The 15928-nt window shown below is 33.2% G+C and overlaps 2 protein-coding genes across 2 annotated transcripts in view; both read left to right on the top strand.

Annotated features, from left to right (window-relative positions):
- Positions 1–260: 260 nt before the first annotated feature.
- On the top strand, positions 261–12000 carry LOC110036177 (GTPase LSG1-1-like). The gene is given in 8 exon segments (XM_020740569.1): positions 261–739; positions 854–893; positions 895–953; positions 1131–1217; positions 3102–3195; positions 5702–5758; positions 10583–10662; positions 10742–12000. Coding segments are annotated over 8 exon segments (1791 nt in total). The 5' UTR covers positions 261–509; the 3' UTR covers positions 11886–12000.
- A 901-nt stretch (positions 12001–12901) lies between these two features.
- LOC110017899 (33 kDa ribonucleoprotein, chloroplastic) overlaps positions 12902–15928 on the top strand; it is a 6581-nt gene continuing 3554 nt past the window's right edge. Inside the window, exons 1-4 of the mRNA XM_020715053.1 lie at positions 12902–13043; positions 13167–13471; positions 13531–13632; positions 13724–14032. Coding sequence (XP_020570712.1) covers positions 12965–13043; positions 13167–13471; positions 13531–13632; positions 13724–14032 — 795 coding nt within the window. The 5' untranslated portion in view covers positions 12902–12964. The remainder of the gene's footprint in view (positions 13044–13166; positions 13472–13530; positions 13633–13723; positions 14033–15928) is intronic.

The raw sequence follows: 15928 nt of genomic DNA on the forward strand, positions 1-15928 counted from the left end.
TCCTGATATTATAATAACACAATAACACATCAGTAACACACAATAACATATGAATAACACGGGGGGAATATTCCCCCGTATTACCGCATCATTTTTTTTCTTTGTTAAGAATATTCTTCGTGTTATTCTGATTATTGTGTATTATTGTGTCCTCAGAATATTTTTAGTATTATAATAACATAATAATATTTTTATAACACATGAATAATAAGAGAAAAAATATTTAGCCATGCACCATTTTTTTCTTGTCGATTAAGATATGTAATACTTTTTTCCCCTGGCCATCGGCAATTCTTCGAGGACACCTAGCCATTCTTACGTACGATATCCGCTTCTTTCCATCCACCGCAAGGAACGAAACTTCTCATTCGACCTCCTTCGATCCCAGAAGAAGTTAATCAACAGAAACGAAGGGAAAAAGACCTCCTTGATCCTCTGCAAAAATTCCGCCTAGGGTTTCTGCCTTGAAGCGAGACAACAACCCCATACCCGTCTTAAAGAATCAAGAAATGAGAGGCAAAAGAGACAAATCAGGAGGCCTTGGCCGAGCCCTTGTTCGGATGCACAACCAGATGGTGAAACAATCGAAGGAAAAGAGCCACTCTCTTCATCTTCATCAGCGGAAGGTTCTCGAGTCCGTCACCGAAATCAGCGATATCGATGCCGTCGTTGAGCAGGCTGAGGAGGCCGCACTTCTTTACTCTGCAGACAATCCCGCACCAACTCTCTGCATCGATTTGTATGTGGGACTTTCTCTGTTTATCGTTTCAGTTTTGTCATCAAAATCTTTACTTTGTACTGTCAGGGTTTCGGGAGCGTGTAATTGATGCTTAATCTTGTGGCTTTGGGGCAGAGATGGGAGCAGAGTGACAACCGAGGAGAGGAGGCGGCTTCAGAAAGAGGCAGAAAGAGGAAGAGGCATTGTATGCTAGTAGTCTCCGAGTGCCCCGAAGGTTTTTGTATCTGTTTCTAATTTAAATTTTTTAAGGAGATTTACATACGCACCAATCAATTATTTTATATTTAGAAAACAAATGGGAATTGTGCGGTATCTTTGAAAATGTTCCATTTTTTAAACTTATTCATGTAGATGTTGATGTTTATATGTTATTATTGGGACTGCTGTGCAGGCCACCTTGGAATTCTAGGATGTCTGCGGAAGAACTTGATGTTAAAGAAAGGCAGGCTTTTTTAGTTTGGAGAAGAAGTTTGGCAAGGTTAGGGTTATTGAGCTGCAAAAATTTTAAAGTCTGTAAATTTTATTTTTCCATGTTAGGTATTTTTTCTGCATGCTGATATTTGCTTTTATATTAGTTTATGCATCCCTTGCAATGAGCTTATTGAGCATATAAAGTTGATTAAAATATTGGAATGGGAAATTGTATAATTTTTTTTGTTTTGGAAGATTTACATAGATACTATTTAATTACCATGTATTTATATATCTAACATCTAAACTTTAATTTTTACATGCCAATCATGTTTTATGTTAAGTAAAGACATTAATAATAAAAAATAAAAAAATCAAAATCAAAAGTGATCCAAACGGCCTCTTAAGGGCTTATGTAAAGAAATGCATGCCATAAGTTAACATTGATAGTGCTACACATTTGGCCTTTTGAAGGAAATAACATATTGAACCAATGCAAAGTAGTTGAAAAATTCTTGTTTTATGGCTCATGAAGGTGTTCAACGTTTAAAGTATAAGTACTCTGAGGAGGGAGGTATGTTACTTCTACTAAAAGGGTTATGTTTTATGCTCAGGGGTGCTTGGTTTGGCAAAAACTTCATTTAAAATATTTTCATGTAGAATAAATTTTGTTTTTCGGAGGGCTTAAGTGTTTTTTTTTTGGTTAGCGAACATATTTACTTATTTGAAGAATTATGACGTCCGTTGACTTCTAATTGTAGAGGAATCTTGTTTCCGTGGTATGTGAAAGGTTTTCAAAACACAATGAGTGTTTAAGATATGAAAATGGTTTACTTATTTTGAAGCATCATATAACCTTGCTATGATGAATCATGAGCTTATGTTAGCTTCAAAGCCTCTCAATAAGTTCTTTCATGAGTTTTGAAAGGGTGTGCGTGCAAATCATTGCAGATTAATATTTGTGCTCATGTATTAATGTTTTTCTTTTTGCATTGCTCCATTGCCTTATGGAATTTCTTTGCATTCTTATTTGGAAATCTTAATTAGATGTGAGATATTGTGGTGAATAAGAGACTTTTATTTTATGAGAAGTGTCAAAATAGTCCGCTGACTCTTTGCAATGATCTTTTTAGTCCCAGAGTCATAAAAATGTCAATTTAATCTTGGACTCCTTTAATATGGGGCCGAAATAGTCCCTAAGAAGCATTGTTTTAGCTCTAATTTAAAAAGTTGGGGTATTAATTTGGCACTTTTTTGGACTCTGAGATTAATACAGCCTTATGTAAATAGACAAAGGACTATTTTGACACTTTACTCCTTTAATCTTATTTGTTCTGCAAAAGGTTACATATTTATATTTGTTCTTATATATCACCGTTTTTTTTTTTTTTGAAGTATAGTTGGTTCATTGTCTCAGGGAATTTTTTTTTGTATTCTCCTTCGCCGGTTTTTACTCCATTTAATATGATTCCATTGTGGTGAATGAGTCTGATTTAATTTGGTCGCGACTATAGAATATTGCAGATTAATATTTTTGCCGTATGGATTAGCATTTTAATTTTTTTTTGTATTGTTCCATTGCTTCTTGGAATTTCTCTGCATTCTCCGCCAGTTAGTTTTAACTCAACTATTTGATCCCTTGCCTCAGGTTGCATTGAAACAAAGATGGTGCTTTTACATACCTACCATGCAATTCTTACATATTTACATATCTAACACCCGAACTTTCATGTTTAGATACATAACATTCAAATCTTTGACATCATGTAAAAAATACCACGATTCCTAACTTTTTAAAAGTGAAATACACATTTTTTTTTGCATTGATTTTTAATGCCAGTGTGTTATAAAAGTAAAGTGGTATATATCTCCCCAAAAGATTTTTGGCATTTATTCTGTTTGTGTTTGGATTAGCTATTCTGTAGTTTTCTAATGATTCTTTATGTAACAGGCTCGAGGAGAATGAGAAGCTCGTGATTACTCCATTCGAGAAGAACATAGATATATGGCGACAACTCTGGCGAGTGCTCGAACGAAGTGACCTTGTAAGCTTATTTTCGTGACCTTGTTATTCGGAACTATGAGATCATACCTGAGTTGTTTAATTTCCCTCTTTAACTATCTTTTTGAAATTTTGTTTCCCTCTGTTTCCTATGCAAGTAGCTCTGAAGCTTCATTCTTTTACTTCATTGCATGATATTTTTTGACACCAAACCATCTAATATCTTCACTTCCATTACCTGTTGTATTATATGTTTGTTTTTTTAGCATTTTCTAGTCATTGATTAGCTTTTATTGCATTTCAAATACTTGCCACTAAAAAATACTGCCATTTCAACTTTTACGGATGTGAAATACACTTTCTCATGCATAGGTATGTTAGTATGTATGTAAAAAATGAATTTTAGGTGTTAGATATGCAAATACATAGTTGTTAAGTGATATGTATCATGTTGTACCTTCTTAATTTTTTTTGGGTCTGTAGTGAGGAGAATATATTATATTTTAGGAAGTCATATATTGGGGACCCTAAGCTATGGCTAAAAAGGAAAGACAATTTTTTTAATCCAGATCCATTCATTAATCAACAGTAATAATATTTAGTTCATAATATCTAAATAAACACTCTGTAGTGGTGTTGATTATGCATATTTAAAAGAAATGAAGGTTATGATGATTATAAATCTACGTAGGCATGTCTAGAGAATATTCATTCATATTTTCAACATCTCGTTTATTATAACAACAACAACAAAGCCTTAATTCCACTAGGTGGGGTCGGCTTCCTGAATCCTTTTTCTCCATTGTGTCTTATTTAGTGTCATATTTTCATTTAGTTCTAATAAATTAAGATCATTTTTTATACAATAAGTCCAAGTCTTCCTAGGTCTACCTCTACCTTAAATTATTACTTTATCTAATGTGGAATTGTTGCATTATATTAGGAATTAATTTGGGAGATTCTAGTTAGAATTATTTGCCTTTAATGCTTTTCGAGAGAGAGCAAGATGCTATAAAGTTGGTATCCTATATTTTATATGTCATTTATTTTTCTTATGTTGTTTTAAATAGCTTTTTTGATATGATATATTTTTATCTTATTTTCATTTATATGTTTTTTTACCTATGTTGAATGTTATATTTTGTTATCCATCTAATTATAGACGCTTTTTGTGTATTATTGAGTCTGATTCTTCTTCATTTCACTTTAATGAGCAAGATAATATTTAAGATCGAAGCCAAGGATTTTTTATTGGTATTTGCTTGCTCTTGCAGCGAAATTACCAGAAGCCTCGATACATTTGGCCCATTAACTTAATCTTATACTCTTGAATTCTAGAAGCTAGCATATTAAGGATATTAATGAAAAATGAGTTAAGTGTCAAAACATTCCCCAACTATATACATGTGGTTGTTTTAGTCTTAGAGTTTATAGAAGTGCCAAAATAATCCTCAAACTCTATAAATTGTGGCTGAAACAGTCCCTGTGGAGGACCATTAGAGCTCAATTTTAAAATAGTCTGGGCCTATTTTGACACTTCTATAAACTTTGAGACTAAAATGCCCTATGGAAATAGTTGCGACTATTTGGGCACTTTACTCAATGAAGAATTTAATAAATAAGTAGTTTTAGTGAAAAATGGATTTGAAAATCAGACCAGACTGGCCAATTCAAATGGTTTGACTGTGAATCTATCGTCGGTCTTGTTCCTACTAAAAAAAATTGTCTCCTGCGTCGAATCACCCAAAAGCGTCAAGAATTGGCCGTATGACTGGCAAATCGTCGAGCATATTTGAAAATATCGACTTGTTCATTCAAGTTTTGTAAAATAGCGTCCGATTCAATTATTGAGATTTTAATTAACAATAATCAATTATCTGATTGGTTGCAAATAAGTTTATTTAGCTTAAATTATAATATTTGAATTTTAGAATTTTTAAGATTTCTATTGCGTGATATAAAAGTAAAATCAACATGCAAATTAAGACCAATGTGCCCAACAGTAAAGTGAGGTATAAGCTCCTCTTTGCTTTCTAATTTAAACTCTACAATGTTAACTCTTTTCTATGATGTGATACTAAATGAGTTATGTGAATGACTATGAGAATGAAGAATTGGGTTGGAGTAGGTATGAAAATTTTTGCTAGGTTGTGAGAATTGGGCTGTAATAATTGATAAAACATATCCTAAATTTATTTATACTTATAAATTTAAAAGCTATATTTTTATTTAAACAAATTGAATATACATATATAATTTTTATACTATTTAAAGTTATATTTAAATAGTTTTAATGTTTATTATGAACCACCTTTGAACCTTTTCTTAGTCTGGTTTGATGTCCGTCCCTCTTCCAACACTTTGGTAAAAAGACATGGAATTAACATGAATGCAACAAATGATGATGATGATGAGATTATATAACTTAGGTATTAACTTGTAAATATGTTTGAAATTTACCTGAATTTTAATCATAAGATGAACTTGCTTCTTTGTTAATTTGATTGAGTATCTGGATTTTAGATATTGATCCTCATCATGCTTTGCAGCTGGTAATGGTTGTGGATGCTCGAGATCCACTGTTCTATCGCTGTCCTGACCTTGAGGTATGCTGATTATTTTTTTATTTTTCTACTCTTTTATCCTTCTGTTATGAAAGTTCAAATATTTATAGTGAGGGGCATTTGTATTCATGCCACCCAATTTCTATGTATTTACCTATCTAATGCCTAAAGTTTACTTTATACATTTATAACACCCAAATCTTTCATACCACATCAAAATACCATCATTTTAACCCTTTAAAAGTGAAATTTACCTTTTTAAGCATGGGTAAGATGATATGTATTCAAAGATTGAAGTTTAGGTGTTGATATGCAATTGCATAAGAATTAAGTTGTATGTATGAAAATCTTCCTTATAGTAAATACATTATGAGTTTCCTGTTCTGAAGGAGCCATCTGTTCTCCCCAAACACTTCAAAAATAAAAGAACAGCTGAAATATGATTGATATGATCTTGTTAGGCACGTTAATTCAGTGTAATATAGGGAAGTTCCGATAATTCCGATAATCTGAAATTTTATGCCAACTCTTCAAATTCTTAACGGTAATCTTAAGCAGTATAATATTAAATTTATAATATCATCTACCTCTTGATAGTACATGCTAAAATGGCATATGTCTGTTCTTTATGAGTGAGATGGTTTTAACAGCTATTGTGGTTGATTTTTTTAGATAAGTATGCTATAGGTGTCAAATATTTTCGAATATTTAGGTTGCATTAGATACAACTGGGGCTGTATGAGATAACAGTTCAAAATTTACTGTGAAAAATCTTGTCTTTAAAAGCTACTGTTGCAAAAGTAGTTCTTTTGTTTAAAATTTTTTATTTTGGAAGCGTATAATTATTTATTTATTTATTATATTTCATTTCATTTAAGTGATGTGCTATAGTTGTCTGTGGATAAACGTTTGAAATACCATCCGCTCATATTATATAGAATTCATAGATTTTATATATTTTTTGTAATTCTAATATTTAATTGTGTTGTTTAAAATCTTAAAGATAAAAAAATAGATTCAAATTTAAATTGTTATAACTCGAAATCATTCTCATCATAGTGCATTAAAAAAATGATCTAGTTCTTTTTGATAATTTACAAACTTCACTTACATTACTTAAAACTCATTCATAAAATCGAGCATATAATATTGAATCTCTCATTAACTAAAGTATAAGTGATTTGCTATCGTAACTCAACTATATCATCAAAACCTTCTTCATTGCCCATGCAAGATTGACAATATCATCATCAATATCTATTATCGATTGACTCAATCAATAGTCATATGCTACAAAAGATACTAATTTATTTTCATCTTTGTAAAGTTAACATCAGAATATGATTGTTGTTGACATATGTAATTATGTAGTGTTATTTTTGCAACTACAATTTTAACATATTTTTTAAAAAGATATGTAGGCATTTCTCTTATAATAACTCACCTTTTTTTTAAACTTTAATGGTTTTCTCAATGACACAACATAATGATGAGTGACACTTATCAATCATCTTTTTTCTTCCCCGCATAATCTAGTTAGCTTTTTAGAAGCTTGAAATGTGTTGTAAGAGTACTATGACTAGATTATGCGGGGAAGAAAAAAGATCACATTTCATACCCTAAACTCTATATATATTACAACAGTTATATGTGTTGTAAGAGTCCTATGACTCATTCATATCTCACGTTCCTTGTATAACATCAACATTTACAAGGGGTAAGTAGATATTGTATTTTCTCTTTTTTTGGAACCATTTGTATGTGATGGTTATCGTGGGGGAAGGGTGTCATGCTTGGGCCCTTCCATACAATCTATATGTATCCTTATTTTCTTTTAATATATTAGCCTTTGGGCTTTCTCATAATATATATATATATATATATATATATAGAAGCTTTCTCCGTGTTCTCTGTCAATATAATTTATTGTTGTAAATTTTATAAATCCATCAGGTATTATACAGGAGTAATGAAAAATAACACTTAACACCATACCAATATTTTAATAATGCACAAAAAATTTAATATTGCATATAATCATTAAATGAGATTACGAAACATCACAACACAAATACAAACATTACAAGCAGTTTTAAAAAATATATATATCACAAGTACAAATATTACAAATAGCTCTACCAAAAAATGCATCCCAAGTGCTAACATCGCGAGTAGTTATTCTAGCAAAAAATACATCATAAGTACTAACACAAGTAGTTCTGCTACCAAAAGACACGTCATAAGTACAAACATCACAAATAATTGTTCTACCAAAAAACACAAACACATCATTAGTTGTTATACCAAAAAATGCATCATAAGTGCTAACATTACGTGGAGTTGTTCCTTAAAAAAAAAACACATCACAAGATGTAGTAGTTGTTCTACCAAAAAGTTCATCACAATTACAAACTTCTTCACTCTAAACACATAGAACTTATTTATTATTGTGATTTTCATGAAAGAAGCGCAAGTAATGGGCCATCCTCTAAGGCATCATGGGTATGAAAACCTCTTTTAATAGGATCTTTCAACAACTCATTGAGTAGAGGCATAAATGAATATATTCATAAACTTATGTTGTTTGTTCTAATATATTTATTACGTCATGGGTATGAAAACCTCTCTTAATAGGATCTTTCAACAACTCATTGAGTAGAGACATAAATGAATATATTTATAAACTTATGTTGTTTGTTCTAATATATTTATTACATCAAGAATGCGTGCTAATAGTTGCACGGTGGTAGTCATAGATGACATGTTTGTACATGTTTTAACTAATTATGATATTTGACTTCTTAGATCTGCAAGACCAGCCTTTTGTTTTAAAGTAGGTGGAGTCCTAGCATGATTTGATCCACTATGTTAATTTATATCATGTAATGATCTTTCAATAGGATCAATTGAGCTCTCTATACATTCTTGCATATTTTGAGGGGTCCAAACTTGTTCACAAATCGCTACAACATCACTAAAGATGAGGTCAAACTTCTCATTTAGCCCAAGATCGATTCCACCAAACATAAATTTTTTGGCATTGGACACAAGCTATAATTCATATAATCAAAAGTAAAAAGTTATGTCTAATAATTCTACGTAAAGAAAGAAATAAAATACAAATATTTTAAAATTTATATCTAATTTCTTCTACAATCTGCCAATGCATCTTTAAAATTGATATCTAATTTATTCTACCAATCTATCGATGCATCTTTGATATTTTTAGTTGGATCTTAATAAAGTCCAATTGATTATCTTTTGAGCTCTTTTCATATTTTTCACTTTTTTTTTTAAACCGATGTCATTTATTCTTTAATTGAGCTTTATCATATAAACTTTCGATTTTTTCTTAAAAATTCTTTGTAATATTTTGCCAATTTTCTTTGTTGAAATGTATTGTTGGTGTATTTTCTAGTTTAATATCCTTTAAACACATGTCATAAAAAATCATCTTTTTTCTTTTTTCCAAATGGTAGATGTTGTGTTGTCTCTTGTGTTGCACATTTGCAATCATCTAATAGATTGATTTGTGATTTCAAATGTTTCAATTATATGCTTGGTGCTTAAGGATAGAAAAAGCAAAAACACATAATCAATATGATTCTATTTAATGTTCTTCAAAAATTTCAAGAACAAATGGAAATGGTTGAGAAAATCTTGACTCCTTACATCAATCTAATTAAAAACTCAAGAAACAGCATGTAAAACATAAAAGATATATAAAACTTCCGAACAATATGATTTTTGAACATTAGAGAGAATAAGATGTTCAGAAATGACGAGGTAAAAAGGTGAGTTACACTTTTTCCATTCATAAGTTGTTAATAACAAAGTGCATGTAAAAAAGCAAAGTTTAGGGTTTAGATATGTAAATACATCGGATTTGGGTAGTATGTATGTCAATGCCCCAAAACATAGTTTGCAACGCATGGACTAGAAAAATTAGCACTTCAAAATCAAAATGGATGTGATCCCTCTATTTAATTCTAACAGTGTAACTATGGATATATTATCAGATTCTAATATTTTACATTCTTTCCCGAAGCAAGAGAGGATGATGCTTTTGTGTGACAAATGGTTTCAATTTAGTCTCTCAAATATACAAAATTGATCTCAATTCAGTCTCTAAGGGATCAATTAAGATCAATTTTTAATAGTCGGGGACTAAATTAAAGCACTACAAAGTACAAACACTATTTTATGATTTAACCCAACTTGTATTTGAAAGAATAGTGTGAGCAAAGGGGAAGCAAATAGATGATGATATGTTGGAGGTGTTTATTGCATATAAAAAGAAAGCAATTTAATACATGCACTTGTGCACGTGCACACATGTACACAAATGTGCATTTACATACACGTGTATGAGCCCGCTTACATCCACTTGTGTACACACACTGAAAATATTTTGGCAAAGATGTTTTCCACAGAAAATCCCATTACTATGTGTTCAATTGACTACAAGGTGTTTGACAATTATGGCAGTGCTTTGATGTGAAGGTAGAGATTTAGTATTGAGAAAAGTTTTAAAATAGGCTTCCAAATTTTTATGGTGGACCATTTTAGTCCAATTCACAACTTTTTTAATGGGGGCTAAAATAGTCCTCTTTGTGGGCTATTTCAGCTCATATTAAAAGAGTTTGGAGGCTAATTTGATATTTCAGCGCATGAGCTCCATGTTGTTGTATTTTTGGCAGTGGTTTCACAAGCTTGATTGCCAATGTGTAATTTTTTGAATCGTCTGGCTTTTTAGCTTATAAGTTTTCTATATCACTTAACTGTACTGAGAGATTTGGCCTTTTTCTTGTCACCATTTACAATTTTTTATCTCAATTGTTCTGAGATGCTCTTTTTGATTTACAGGCATATGCACAGGAAATAGATAAACACAAAAGAACCTTGCTTTTGGTGAACAAGGCGGATCTTTTACCATCTTCTGAGAGGTAAAAAATAAAAAAATATGATCCTCAATTTTATTTATTCCATTTACAATTTTTTCCTCCAAAATTCATCTCACCACAGGAAGAAATGGGCCAAGTATTTCACATCTAAGGGCATTCTCTTCCTATTCTGGTCTGCAAAATCTGCTTCTGCCACTGTCGAGGGAAAAAAGCGGGATGAAGATCAACCAGGAAAAGAATCCAGTCTTTCCGATCTAGACACTAAGATATATGGCAGAGATGAGCTCCTCGGCAGACTCCAAGCCGAAGCCAAGGCTATCGCCACTTCTCAAAAAGATTCAACCGAAAGCGGAACAAATGGCGGATCCAGCTTCTTAGATGCTGCTTCTAAACATGTTGTGGTGGGCTTTGTTGGCTACCCAAATGTCGGTAAGAGCTCCACAATCAATGCTTTGGTAGGTTTAAAGCGTACCGGAGTTACATCCACTCCTGGCAAAACGAAGCACTTCCAGACTCTGATAATTTCAGACGAGCTCATTCTGTGCGACTGTCCCGGTTTAGTTTTCCCTTCCTTCACGAGCTCCAGATATGAGATGATTGCTTCAGGTGTGTTGCCGGTTGATCGGATGACGGAGCACAGAGAAGCCGTGCAGGTTGTTGCTGACAATGTCTCGCGGGATTTACTCGAGAAAATCTACAATATCAAATTGCCGATTCCGAAGCCTTACGAACCGCAGTCCAGGCCGCCGACGGCGGCTGAGTTGTTAAGATCCTACTGCTTGTCCCGAGGTCATGTCAGCTCGAGCGGGCTGCCGGATGAGGCCAGAGCTGCTCGACAGATATTGAAAGATTTCATTGATGGGAAAATTCTTCACTTCAAGCTTCCGCCGGATGCTGCAGGTGATGAGGGTGGCGAGGGCGAGGAAGAGGAAGAGAGCGATGATGCAGAATCAGATGAAAGCGAGTCCAACGAAGAAGTGTCGCCTTCGTTGGTCGGTTCTGCCGGTTTTCAAGAGCGAAAACTGGAACACATTTTCGGTGATCTCGAGTCATTTGAATTGAGTGGTGGAGCGGTTTCGAACAAAGCAGGTGCAGTAGGAAGGAGGAAGAAGGCTCAGTCTTCAAAAGATAAGAACCATAAGAAACCACAGAGGAGGAAGGACAGGTCATGGAGGGTGGGGAATGATGGTGGAGATGGGATGCCTGTTGTTAGAGTGTTTGAGAAGCCTGCTGTGAATTGGGCAGCCATAAGAGCATCTACCTAAAGATGTTACAAATTACGTGTGAGATAGATTTAGTTATTTTATGGTCTGGATAGATTTATTTTGTTGTATAAATAACAGCTTTTCTTAATGGATAATTGTTTGTATGTTTTTTGAAGTAGCTGTGATGGATGAGCTAATAAATGTTATATCTTTAAATGCATTACATAAGTAGGAGTTTTGGCTTAAATATTGATGTTTGCATTAATTGATTTAAATAAATTGTTTGGTTTTTTTAATAGATAAAATTACAGTATTTTTTTTTTCTTCCAATTTAAGGGTTATTTGGATTTCTATTTTATTATTTTATTTGATTTGAAAATTTTTTTTTGCAGATGATATATAGTGGGACTTAAGTCATTCACTCTCATCTCTTCTTTAACAAGCTTATCTTTCCAAGTAAGTTTACTTTGTTTTTGTTTGGGTTTAGAATCATTTTGTAGAATTGAAATTATGGTTTTAAAAGTCTATTCGGACCGACCTCTTTGATAGATTCAATAATTAATCGGTTTGGTTTTAGAACCGTTTGTGCACAGAATCAGGATTGAATCGGGGTTGAATCAGAGAACTGTTGAACCGATCTGATTTTTAAAGAGCCGAACAGTTCAAATATTATTTAATTTTAACTTTCTTACTTTAATCGAATGATAAGAAATAGTATATAAAATAAAATATAATGTCTTATGTTTTTAGAATATTGTTAAAAAAATTTAAAATTGTTATCTTAAATTAAAATGTTATTTGTTGAATCGTTTAATGTTGAATGTCTGTTCTAATTTTCACCATTTTTATTAAATTTATAGAACTTCATTTTTATATCTTTTTATTTTTAGAATATTGTTAAAAAAATTTAAAATTATTATCTTAAATTAAAATGTTATTTGTTGAATCATTTAATGTTGAATGTCTGTTCTAATTTTCACCATTTTTATTAAATTTATAGAACTTCATTTTTATATCTTTTCATTAAACATGATTTATGATCTTATGACGAAATAATAGATCAGTTGCATCGGATAAGGCCTTGTTATTTCTTCGATATTTATTCGAGCAGCCAGGGGCCATTCGTTTTCTCTCTCGCCATGACCAGCACTGCAAGTCTCCATCTTACTGCCGCCACTGCGGCCATTGCCGTCGCCGGGAAATCTCAACGACGTTCACATATTTATTCGAGCAGCCAAGGGCCATTCGTTTTCTCTCTCGCCATGACAAGCACTGCAAGTCTCCATCTTACTGCCGCCAGTGCTGCCATTGCCGTCGCCGGGAAATCTCAACGACGTTCACTCATCCTCGCTTACACGAGCTCCAAAATCACGTTTTCCAATCACAAATACTCTCTCCAAGCTTTACTCCGTCCAACCCTCTCCATCTCCCCTTCTCGCCTACGCATCTTCTCTACAGCATTTTCTGAATCTCACAATGACGAAGAACCCGTTGAACCTCCGCAAGCCGATGAAGATGCCGCCGCCGAACATAAGCAGAGATCGGCAGAATCCCGGCGGCTCTACGTCGGCAACCTCTCCTTTTCGATGACTTCTTCCGAGCTCTCTGAGATTTTCAGCCAGGCCGGAAAAGTTGGCGAAGTGGAGGTAAATCTATAACTACTCCTTAAAAATCCCATCTTTTACCTAAAAATCACGATTTTCAGATGATCTACGGCCGCTCCACCAACCGGAGCCGGGGATTCGCTTTTGTAACAATGAGTACTGCTGAGGAGGCTAACGAGGCCATCCGAATGTTTGATGGAGTTGTAAGTGAATTGTATTTCCTTTCAGTCTGCAAGTTGTTTGATTGAATGCCTCAGCAAGAATGCAGCTAAGCTGTATGTTTAAACTGCACAGCTAATTGGAGGCCGGACTTTGAAGGTGAACTTCCCTGAGGTACCCAGGGGTGGTGAGCGCGAGGTGATGGGCCCAAAACTGAGAGCTAACTCTGGGGGATATGTTAACAGCCCACACAAAATTTATGCTGGTAATCTTGGGTGGAAAGTAACCTCCGAGTCTCTTAGGGATGCATTCTCAGTTTATTCTGGGCTTTTAGGCGCCAGAGTTATCTATGAACGGGATTCCGGCAGGTCTAGGGGCTTTGGCTTTGTCACTTTCGCCTCTGCTGCTGAATGCCAGGCTGCGCTGGAAGCCATGAATGGAAAGGTGGTGCCTTTGCCTTTATTGTTTGTAGAGGTGGAAGGTTCATTTTCGCAAACATCTGGCATCCAATTTGATAAAATGTTCATGTTGGGTTGTTTGTTAACCAAATGAGCTCAACTTGAATACAAATTTGGAAAATTTACATGACACCACTTAATTCCTATGTATTTATGTATCTGACACTTAAAAGTTCAATTTTTACATGAATGCTACCTTACTTATGTATGAAAAGGTGTATTTCACTTCTTAAAGGTCAAAATGGTGGTATTTTTTATGTAATATGAAAGATTTGGTCTTATAGATGTATAAAGTTTAGGTGTTAGATATCTAAATACATTGGAATTGGGTGGTATGTACGTAAATGCCCCATAAAAAATATCAACTCATTTGCTGAGCAAGCATAACACAAACATGAGAGAATATAATTATATTCAAGAAGCGCTTTATATATCATCATTAGCTTTGTCGAGTTGGTGCTAGAGCTTGGTATATCCAAATATAATTATGTCTTTATTTAAATATAAGCACATGCATTTTTTTTACTTGTGTGTGATAGCATGTAAAGACACTTTATATTCTCTAAAACTTTGGAACACATTATTTAAATTTCATGATATTGTATTATGAAAATCACAAGTATTTCATTACAGCGCAATGATATTTTGTCTAAGAAAGGCAAGCCAAAAGAGTCCGAATGTTGTCGCAAAGGTAGCGCTGTGAATTGGAAAAAAAGGATATTTAGTCCATATTGTAGGATCCAATACCATCCTTGGAAAGATACCAAGAGCATATTAGAGAATTAGATCAAGTTTGAAGAACAAGAGAGAAAAGAGAGATGAGAGAGAGAGAGAGAGAGAGAAGGGTCAGTTTCAATGATTCTTGATGACTTAATTCAAAAAGATGCGGTCGAACTCCTTTGTCAAAAAAGGGCTAGTCGAACTGAACTGCAAAGATAATTTAAAGAAAGAATTAGAAATTCAGTTGAGAATTTGATGTGATTGAGTTTCTACTCAAGATTTGAGATTGCTTGTATCCTTTTTCAACCAATGATTTTATATATAGGTGAGAGTCAAGGTCAAAATTACATAATTGGCTACATACTCATTGCTTTAAAAATACATAAATTAAAGGGGCATTTACATACATATCACCTAATTCCTATGTATGTAGTATTTAGTAGTATTTACGTATCTAATCTAACACCTCAACTTACTTTTTACATTTATACCACCCAAATATTTCGTATCACATAAGAAATGCCACTTTTGTAACTTTTAAAAAAGTGAAATACATTTTTTCATGCATATGTAAGGTGGTATATGTATATAAAATTGAAGTTTAGGTGTTAGATATGTAGATGCATGGGAATTGAGTGGTATGTATGGAAATCATTCTAAATTAAATTCTATGTAGTTGTTTTTGTAGGTAACACGTTTGATTAAGGTATTAATCACATGTAATGTCATTATAAAGGCTAAATTAGAATAGAGGAAAAGTGAATAAATGATTTTCAAATCAAACCCTAAAGCTCAAAATCGCGAGAAAACTAATTTATAAATCATAAATCCAAAGAACAAAAACTTAGCTTAACATAATTTCAAACTAAACACATGGAGAGATTGTCATTCCAAGCAAACAAACCAAGATTTTTCAATTAAAAAAAAAAGAAAAAAAAATCTAGAGTTTACAATCCAAAGGCACAAGAAATAGAAATTAGACCAAATGAACCAGGTTTCTTTATTAGGCTTTTCTCTTTGCTTTGATGAATTTCTCCCAAAGTTCTTTTCTTTGCTTCTCCTTCACTTCCTTGCACTCTCACACTCGCATGCATTCTACTCCCAAGGCTAAAACTCACTTCCTATGCCCTGTCAGACTATGGTCCATGACCCTAACTCCCAT

The sequence above is a fragment of the Phalaenopsis equestris genome, unplaced genomic scaffold (assembly GCF_001263595.1).
Source record: "Phalaenopsis equestris unplaced genomic scaffold, ASM126359v1 Scaffold000002, whole genome shotgun sequence".
In the NCBI taxonomy this organism is placed as follows: Eukaryota; Viridiplantae; Streptophyta; class Magnoliopsida; order Asparagales; family Orchidaceae; genus Phalaenopsis; species Phalaenopsis equestris.